At 37.2% G+C, this 10,239-nt stretch overlaps 1 protein-coding gene across 2 annotated transcripts in view; it reads left to right on the top strand.

Annotated features, from left to right (window-relative positions):
- The window catches only part of DAPK1 (death associated protein kinase 1), an 85,254-nt gene that overhangs the window by 71,762 nt on the left and 3,253 nt on the right, over positions 1 to 10,239 (top strand). For both annotated transcript variants that reach the window (XM_041399482.1, XM_041399481.1), the window contains 5 exons: positions 352 to 574; positions 2,955 to 3,143; positions 4,898 to 5,095; positions 7,345 to 7,483; positions 8,784 to 8,904. In XM_041399482.1, the coding sequence (XP_041255416.1) occupies positions 352 to 574; positions 2,955 to 3,143; positions 4,898 to 5,095; positions 7,345 to 7,483; positions 8,784 to 8,904 (870 nt within the window). The remainder of the gene's footprint in view (positions 1 to 351; positions 575 to 2,954; positions 3,144 to 4,897; positions 5,096 to 7,344; positions 7,484 to 8,783; positions 8,905 to 10,239) is intronic.

The raw sequence follows: 10,239 nt of genomic DNA on the forward strand, positions 1-10,239 counted from the left end.
TGTATTCCACAAGAGTATGTATATTGGTTAACCTTCTGAGACTGATGGGTTAGGAGAAGGGGCCCTGAAAGAGGCTAGTTTTGACACATTTACCCTCTCCATTGGAGGTCAAAATAATTCCATTCACTGATTTGAGCCTGAAGGCATGGGATTTTCATAAAACATCAAGGCGACTCTTGAGAGTGAGCATTAAGCTCTCCTGTCTGCCTGTCCAGTAACTGATGGCTTGCACAATGAGCCAGGGGAACAGCAGCTGGGCAAGAAAGTGTTATCTAAACCCCACACTGAGTTTGTTGGGAGGCAGAAGTTCCCTGCCACACATTCTGATTTCTTCTTTGTGTTGAATTTTAGGATACGCACCGGGGGATTTTTATCCAGCAGCTGAGGCACACACAGAATCCACAGCCCCGGATCAAACTGAAGTTGTTTGGATACTCTGGCACTGGGAAAACCACCCTGGTGGAGTCTCTCAAATGTGGCCTGTTACGAAGCTTTTTCCGAAGACGCAGGCCTAGGCTCTCCTCCACAAACTCAAGCAGATTCCCCCCATCACCTTTGTCTTCCAAACCTTCAGGTATGGTTTTGAACCATAATCTTTGTATGAGAAAACAGCTTCCCCTTATTCTCTAAGCTCCTAAGAAGAAGCTGTTGGCTGCACTGCAGAAGACAGGACAGCCTAGTCATATAAGAAACAAAAGAAAAGGGGAGAAGGGATTGACTTCTCTGTGCATAGGTTTGTTCCTAAAGCAAGAGGAAGAGTACCAGCGAGTGTGAAGATACATGAGTAGTTTTTGCTTACATGCTGCATTAGTGACCTTGCACAGCAGAGGACAGAACTTATTTGTCACAAAGGCAGTGTCACAGAGGACACTCCCACTTATTTGTCACAAAAAGTCCTAGGCTGAAAACATCAGTGTCATTACTAGCTTCCTTCTGCTGGAGGAACTTCAATAAATGCTGCAAAATTGGAACGGTTTTTGCATCTCTATGTGATTTTCAAGTAGTAACAGGTTTTAGAACTGCCTCTATTGCCTTGAAGTTCTTTTCCCTAAGATACAGGTTTGAATTATCCCAGTTAGTGGTGTCTAAAATCATCTTCAAATAAGCTGAAAATGGAAGTTTTCCAAACTGAAGTAAATGTTTACAAATATTAGGGAATAGATTGCTCGTATAGCACCAGCTGGCCTGGGCAAAGTGGGAAGAGCTACAAGGTGTAGAGAAACTAGCTAGGTTTATGCTTAAGCCTGTGCCCAGCTTTTCAAGAAGCCACAGGGGGACAGTGGATAGACCAGTGTCCAGCTCCCTTTTCTAACACTGGGAGCCTACACAAGCAAGCTAAGCATGTTGAGGAGCTCAAGTTTAAATTGATGTTTAGAAGTGGTCTTACTGTGTAAGCTTTAGGTGAGGACAGGGTTGCCTTTTTTTAAAAAAACCTTGGGATAATACTTGCAGGTTTGGATTTTGTTCATTATTTTTAAGTACTATTAGAACAGTGCTAGTAGTAGTTTTCATCTCTACTTTCTCTCTATTCACCTGAGGAAGCTATAGGGCATTCACAAAGTGGCTGAACAAGGCAAGACCCATACCACAGAGATTGTTACTGCATTTGATGTTTGCTTAATACAAGGGCCTCACATCTGTGACAACAGAAAAAAGAACTTGATTAAATTAATCAATCAAAAGTTCTTGATTTCTTTATCTTAATTTACTGTGTTATACAAAGGATGATAAATCACTCAAGGATTATCAGTTACTGGAGGCAGTACAGAAAGGTTTTGACTGAAGTTAGATTTTTTTGTGTTGGTTAGTAACAGAACCAAAGAAGAGGCGTTATCTGCTCACACCATCATAAAATCAGAAAGACTGCCAGTCACACTGGCAAATCAGTGTAAAAATGAAGGTGAATTTGAAGCCCTTCAAAAGAGCTTACCTAGAGCTTACCTATAAAGCCAGAAAGACATGCAGTATATACAAAGCTACTATGGGGTTATTTTAGTATTTGGAAGTTTTGGTTTTACTTCTTTCAGTATATGTTCTTTCGGGATGTAAATCACTATATAGCATGTAAATTATATTCTGGGCTGAGTGACATAATCAGATAAATACTTGAATCAGCACAATTTGGTCTGTACTTGGTCACATAAGATTTCTTTGTTTATGAGTTTGTTTAAATTCTGTAAAAATAAGTGTGCAAATTCACTAAGTATTTATTTACAAGAGCCAAAAGATTTAAAATATTACCCTAGGAGATCAAACATGAAAGATTAATTTGACAGCTAACTGGTAATCTGTTTCTATTGTAAAACCTGGACATTAGAATTTGCCATCTAGTGGAGGAGAGAAATCTTTATCCACTAGATGGTGCAAGTCAGTTAAAAAGCCTTTTTGTTTCTCTTGCACTCTGGGAAGCTGAATAAACCAGAATTTAAAATTTGCTTATTAGTAAAATAATTTTTGTTAAGAGCCTGCTTTTCTCCCCCACCCGATGACACTTGTTACCCATATATCATGTTACACATTATATTTTTTATCATTACTTACAGGAATCAATAATATGAATCTGTGACATTTCCATGCCAATAATAAGTCATGCAATGAAACTGTAGCCCTTAGCTTAAAAAAATTTAAAAAAAGCATATTTTGAAACACAGAACTTTAACTATTCAAACCTTTCATACACATAAACTTCAGTCTTCTTCTGTGCTTTCCACTCAGAGGTATATCTGCTAATGGACATAAGTGATTTATAGGATCATTCTAATATTCTCCTTTTAATCATTCAGAATAAGAATAAGAATGTAGTTGCGTACACCCACAGCTTCACAGACATGTCCTTTCCTTGAAGAGCACTTTGGGCTTTTTAATCTGCTTTTATGGCTTGCATACTTGTTTTGAAATGATCTTGTTGTGATTTTCACATGGTTTGTAATCTCATTTTCCTTTCCCTGACCCAGTTTCAGTAAGTATTACAAATCTTTATCCTGGCTGTGAAAATGTCAGCGTGCGAAGCCGTAGTATGATGTTTGAGCCAGGCCTGACCAAAGGGGTATTAGAAACTTTCGTATCACCTGCTCATCACTCTCACTTCTCTTCTGATGACCAATCCACCAAGGCCATTGACATCCAGAATGCCTGTTTGTATGGTAAGAAGAGCCCTGGGCTGGGGTGCCTTAATGCTGTAGAACAGCTACTGCCATATAACTTGTTTTTTAAAATAGAAATGGGGGGGAAGTCTGACTTGGCATAGTAGTGACTGTGTTTGCAATCCAACACTGGTGGGATTTAATTTGTTTGAGAAAGTAAATCTTCCTGAAGTTCTTTAGGTGTTGTAATATACATTTTAATCACTCATGTCAGATCTTTACAGTATTACATAGAAATGTTTCTGAGTAGAAAAGAGGGATTTGGTATGACATGAGCAGGTCAGCAATATGGCTACTGGTATGAAGGCTTCTTCACCTATACTAGACATCATCTGGGGATTTTATCAGATTTAGCCTGGTCCCATTTAGTCCTCACCATTTAAGTATATTCCCAGCTATGCAGAGGACATACTGTTCTCACTCCATGTCAGGACTGGAGCATTTTTGGTGAGCCCTGGAGCTCATCAGTCATTATGAGTGGAGCTTCTGATTTAATTTCTTTTTTTGCAAGGAAACTAACTGCTCTGCAGTTGAAACCAGTTAGCAGTAAGAGGGGTCAATCACAGAAGGTGTCTTAAGTACACACATGGCTTTTGGCTCTGAGACCGCACAAACTGTCTTCACCAGCCACACTAATTGTCATTTATATCGGTAGTCAGATCTCTTCTTCATAAGGAAAATGTTTGGCATGCCTTAGCAGCTGCAATTTTGAATCTGAGTTAGTATTAATCAAGAGTTTACCTTGGAAACAGAAACCTGCTCATCAGTGCATAATAACAAGTGCAGTGACAAAACATTTATCCTAGATGCTGAAGATTTTGCCAAGTAGCTAAAACTGGTCTTTGTGTAGGCTAATTTCTTCCTTCAGTATAATTTGAAGCCCAGTCAAATTCTGCAGGGAAACAGCGTTGTGCCATGGACTGTCAGAAGGACTTTATTTTCTTTCTCTGTTCTGTACTATACAGAACAAAGTGTACACACAGGTGAACTCTGAGTAGCTGTACTCATAACAGCACGTTAGAGTGTTCTCACTTCTCTCCTTCTGGAAGTTTGAGGCGCATCTTAGTCACCGTGTATTTATTTAGAAGTAGTACAGGTGAGGCAGACATCACCCTAATCAGATGGTGCATCTGGGAAGTGCATCATACTAACACTTTTGTCACCCAAAGCTAGAGATGGCAAAAAGAAGCACGGAAGCCTTGGAACCCTTACCATGGTAATTCTTCAGCCCTGATTTACCAACACAATGTGAATAGTACAGTTCTGTAAAGCAAAACAGCTTCTTCTTAGAATGTGCTTCAGTGATTTTTGAAATCAGTAGTGGCATGTTAAGAAGAAGAATTAATAAAAATATTAAGCTTTTTTGCGGTGAATAGGGAAAGAATGAGAGCCATTATTCTTGGTTTTCAAGACAATTACAAGATCTGCTGCAGTTGTTCAAAGCAAAGATCAATTTAATTGCATAAGACTATATGCATTTAACACAGGTGCTTACATACGGAATCAGGCTAAATGTCCTAGAGAAGGAATGTGACAGAGGAACAGATTTTGAGAGTCCAAACAGCTAAACCCCTAAAACTGACTGAAACTTGTTCCCTTTGTTCATGATTGCATTTTCAGTCTTGCATTCTCACATGCATACAGTTTATGTTTGTAACAGTTTAAATCAGACTAAATGTTTTGTTTGTATTTCCACGGCCAGAAAATGTTTCATGCTTACTGATGATCTCTTCATCTGTTTGTCTGTTTTTCAGGAGTTGGGGATTTCAGCATCTGGGAATTCTCTGGGAATCCTGTGTACTTCTGCTGTTATGATTATTTTGCTGCAAATGATCACACTGCAATTCACATAGTGCTTTTTAGCCTTGAGGAGCCTTATGAAATCCAGTTAAACCAAGTGACCTTTTGGCTCAATTTCCTGAAATCATTGGTCCCAGTTGAGGAGCCAATAGGTATGTTCTGGTGCTTGTTAATGAAGTATTAGAGATATAAAGCTTCTTGTATTTCTCTGCAACTCTGTACATCGTCCGTGTTTGGTGTCTTCGTTCCCATGTATGCAAACAAACTTTACATTAGGTTTCTTGGCAAAAGAGAATTTTATCCGTGGAAGGAGCCAGAAGCGTTGCACACACCACTTAGTTCAAATAAAAATGTCACAAAGTACAGTGCAATGTCTTGTGGCACTGGGATTACATCTGTACATGGCAAATGAAGTTTTATGTCAGATAAGCTATCAAGAATGTTTCAGAGGGCTGGAACCATTCAACACCAAGTTTAGACACTTTGCTTAAATTCCTCTTATATCTAGCCCCATGAAACAACATTTTCAGCATAAATTTAGTCTTGTCAGTGACAACAGGACAAAACAGTATTATAGAACAGCATTATTCCTCAGTATGTGCAACTTTCATGTGTTTAACTAAAGTTCTATCTGGACTTCAGGTATAGTAACTTTTTGGTGCTGATGCACAGAAATCAGTATTTCTTGTAAATTTCACATATGCTCCGATTTTGCACAGGTTTTAAGTAATTTTATTTGTTTTATATTCAGGCTTACTGAAAGTAACTTGGTGGGCAAACTTAAATTAACTTAAATAATATTTTTCTTAAAAGGTCTGGTAGTCCAGATGTATATACAGTAACTTATTTGAACTTATTTGCATTTGTAGCTGATTACTGGTCTGCAGACTGTGGCAGTCTCTTGGACTAACCAAGCTCTGGCATGTGTCTTGGTTCTATGATCTGAAAGATTATTCCAGCTGATGGACCTAACTCAGCACTAAAGGGCATTTTTAGCAATGCTAGGGATTCACCAGACGAATGTATTAAATACTTAACATTCTGCAAAGAGTTATTTTCTCTCTCTTTCTGTATGCATTATCTCAGCCAGACAAAGAGCCAAGGCCAACCCTTGGTTTTCAGTTCAGGCATCTGCATTTTTTTTATTTTCTTTTTTAGATCAAATGACAATGTTAATAATATCAGCATTTGGATCTAACCAACAATAAATTACCTGTGAAAGTTAAAGCTCAGAAATTTGCAAAAAAGATGACAAAGCTGCAAATACAGCTAATTTGCAACTGCTGAAAGCTTTTCAATGCTCCTCAGTCTCAGTTGATTTTTTTCTTCTTGCTTATCTGATTATCAGCATTATTTAGATACTTCACTTAAATCTGTGTTTATACTGATCAGCTCAGGCTGGTACCCATCCATCTTCTGCAATGTTACAAATCTCTCAAGTAATATCCAGTAACTGATGTGTGCAGAAAAGTTAAAACTCTTGGAATTACTTTCCAGTTATTTTGTCTAAGTCCTTAGCTGCCAATTAAAAAGGAAAATAAAAAGAAGATAATTGGAAAATACTTGCCTGAAACTGTTATGCAGAGATTTGGGGAAATGTGGCTTTTCATGAATTAATCAAGATTATGTAGCTCTTAGTTGATCAGAAGTGAGCAGTGATGTAAGCATGCTTCTCCCACGTGACCTTTTTTTAAGGCTAAAAGAGCATAATTGGGTGTACCGTCTCTTTTAAAAATAGTTTAATGAAGTCTTCTAATTTCTGGAATATGAGTTTGAGAAAAGACTGAAAACTCTGTGTTCTGTACTGTCGCCTCATTCATGCCATTTGTATCTTTCTTTCTTTCTCATTCTTTTTCATGGCTTCTGCCAGGCTTTCCTACTTAACTCTCACCTAAGTGAGAGGTCATTGTTTGTGTAAGTACTGCAAAATAGCATTCATATCAACATATGAATGTTGTAGACATTTTGTGTTCTTACAATATTCTATTCTGCATCTGTAATATTAAGAACTATGCAAAGATTATGCAAAATCCTTTCAAAAAGCTGCTATTTCTAATTTTGTTCCCCTCACACTATCATAGTTTGTTGTTAGTAGCTGTATCATTAGTGCTGCTGATTACTAGTGTTTTAAAGCAATAAAGTAACAATATAAATGTATCTGATGTTATTCAAATTGTCTAGCTATTAAAATTGGGCCTTATATACACAGTCCTACAAGCAGATAATTGCCAGAGCATCAGCAGTTACACTGTTGTATGGCTGTGCTTAGAGTTGGTAAATAACTACAAAAGTGGTTGGTTGGTATGAAGAATGTGAAATGTATTCCTGCTTTTCTGGGTCAGTATCAGCCATCTCCATAGGCATGCCTCATAGTGAGGGAGTCCTCTTGTTTCTCTTCTAGCGTTTGGTGGAAAGCTGAAAAGTCCCCTGTGTGTTGTTTTGGTTGCCACGCATGCTGACATAGTGAATCTGCCCCGGCCTGTTGGGGGAGAGTTCTGGTATGACAAAGACATCTCTCTGTTGAAAGAAATCAGGAACAGGTAAGTGGGAAGTATATTTATACATAGTGTTTAAACATGCTAATTGGAAAGAAAAATACCAAAATGCATTGAAAGAGGTAAAAGGTTTTTTATATGTCTTATATATTATGATAATTTGAATATGTTCAGGAAGCATATGTTGTGCTAAAATTGAAACATTTACCAATATTACAGTGAGTAAGCTGCCCTGAGTGAGATAAAATGAGCCAAGTGGTGTCAAAATTAATTGTCATGTAGGCAGTCTCACCCTGTAAATACTGGGCTACATCCAAAGACCCGTTCCAACTTTCTGTCTAACATCTTGCTTGTCAGATTTTGTACCAGTCTCAGAAAAGTAGGCCATTTGCAGCTAAAAACTTTGGATGCAAAAGAGGAAACTTTACCAGAGAACTACCCTTAGCTCTTTATTGATTTAGGATAGCTATGAAAAAAACTTAAATGAGGTCTGGAAGAACTCTCCACACGGTTTGCAAAAAGCTGGACATTGTGGAGTCACAAGGTGACAAGGTCACCCAAGAGGGACACAGGTTAGCGAAACTTATAGCATTCTTCAGCAAATATCTGGACCACATGCTCATGGTAGATGGAAATGGGAAATTTTCCATAAACATACTATTGTTTAAAGTAACAATGCCTTATATTCAGAGTGAGCATGTAAGTGGGAAACACTGGGTATGAGAAATCATCCATACCTGCAAGTATGGACACTTGTCTGGGCTGCACAAGAAACAGATGTAGGAATTCCAGCACAATAGTTGTAGAGGGGGGCAGTATCTTAACCAATTGAAATAAACCAATAGGAAAATACCTGTGTGTCATCTTTGTAAGTGCTCTTAAATGCAAATCTCCAGAGCTAGGCAAGCAGGCTTGGGTGGTTGGAAACTCGAAAGTAAGTGGCGAGAGAGCTGTCAACAGCAATGACTACTGAACTATTTAAAGTGAGAAGAAAGCAAGCAACAGACATTAAGACCTTAAAACAAATAAATTCCTGTAATGTCTTCTCTAGTAAAATGATTTGGTTTGTAATTACAGGTCATATGATGCAGTTACAATTTTCTTACACATACTCACTCTTCATCCTGAGAGAAAACAATTTTCTCTCAATACCTCTGCTTATTTTCAAGAAAATTACACAGCAACTATAGTGTCTGTGCTTATAAAACATCTCAATATAATAATTACTTAAACGTCATCATTCCTTGAGGAAAAACAACTCTAGTATAATGTAAGACTGAAGTACAATTGTATTAAGAAATAAACTGGATTTGGGGCTAAGTTAATAATAATTATTTTTGTTTAGATTTGGAAATGATTTGCAAATTTCAGAAAAGTTATTTGTCCTGGATGCTGGAGCATCTGGGTCTAAAGATATGAAGCTGCTCCGAAATCACTTGCAAGAAATAAGAAGCCAGATAATTTCTGTAAGTAGTGTCTAATAGTCTGGGTTGGATGAGCCAAAATGTGAACTTGTCTTGTGTAATGATCTACTGTAAATTTCAAACTTAGAATAATGAAGCATACAGAAACCACTGTTGTTCCAATGTTGTAACAGCACACTTGACAGGTCTTGTGATGAACAAAGCCTTGACATCAAAGATTCAGTCAGCATTTTGAAAATAGTAGCTGTTTCAAGCAGATGACCAAAACACTCTCTGTTGAAAAGACACAATTTAAGATACCAGTTTAAAGTCAAAATTTTGGTTTTTGATTGGCAGTAATTGGATTCCAGTATTGGTCCCCCCTTTTGGGATTTTTTTTTTTTTTACTCAGCATAGTATTATAGAGAAACAGAGAAATACATTATAAATATATTTCAGGAAAATAAGTTTTTTCACTTATAAACCCACCCAGAGTAGAATAGTTTTCTGAACTGTTAGAAAGATAATTCCAGATATGGATAGGTAAACTGAATATGGCTATGTAAACTGAACATGTATTAACTTTTGACTGCATTTTTTAATTGAAAAATATTGCTTGCAGTTGTATCTGTATGTGTAGGGATATGCATATGAGACTAAAGGTAAAATGTAGCCATGGTCTGATGTTATCACCATGAATCCATGGAGACTTCCATAATAAGGGTGACCAAGTCAAATTTTTTGTAGCCTGTGCTAAATGGATTAATATCACGTTACACACCAACAAGATTTTCTGCAGCTACTTTTGAAACATATTTTTTTGTAATTGATTAAAAGTGGATGTATTACTGAGTTAATTCTGTGGGTTGAGGAAAATATTTAGATTCATGCAAAATTCATCTTTTTTACATTCCTGATGGTCTCTTGATTTTGTAAGCTTTTCTTCTCTAAGAAATCTTTATTATAGCTATAGTCACTAGCTTGAAATCTGAAGGGGTTTACTGCATAAGCAGTGGAGGCTGTAGCTTGAGAATGAGCAAGAAGGCATCAGTGAAGTCTAAGGCAATCAATACATCAAAGTACCATTTTTGCTTCTTATTTAGTACCCTACTGTCTCACCTTTTGAAGTAAATTGGTCCTGTAAAGATATTGATGAGTACAGATTCTAAGTAAATTATCATAATTTCAGAAATAAGCATTAACTTACAGATGCGTGATGGCAACTCATGGTGATATTTGGAAAATTTGCTTATTTCAGTGAAAAACTAGTTTCTGCAATTAACTTTTTTAAGAAAAGGTAGGTAGTTCTTATGGCACGTGAATGCCACATGAAAGAGTAAGGGTCCAGCCCAAAGGGAGCTCTTTAGATCTGAATATTCATTATAAATGCAGTAGACG

Source organism: Onychostruthus taczanowskii, unplaced genomic scaffold (assembly GCF_017590055.1).
Source record: "Onychostruthus taczanowskii isolate IOZ18803 unplaced genomic scaffold, ASM1759005v1 scaffold161, whole genome shotgun sequence".
Lineage (NCBI taxonomy): Eukaryota > Metazoa > Chordata > Aves > Passeriformes > Passeridae > Onychostruthus > Onychostruthus taczanowskii.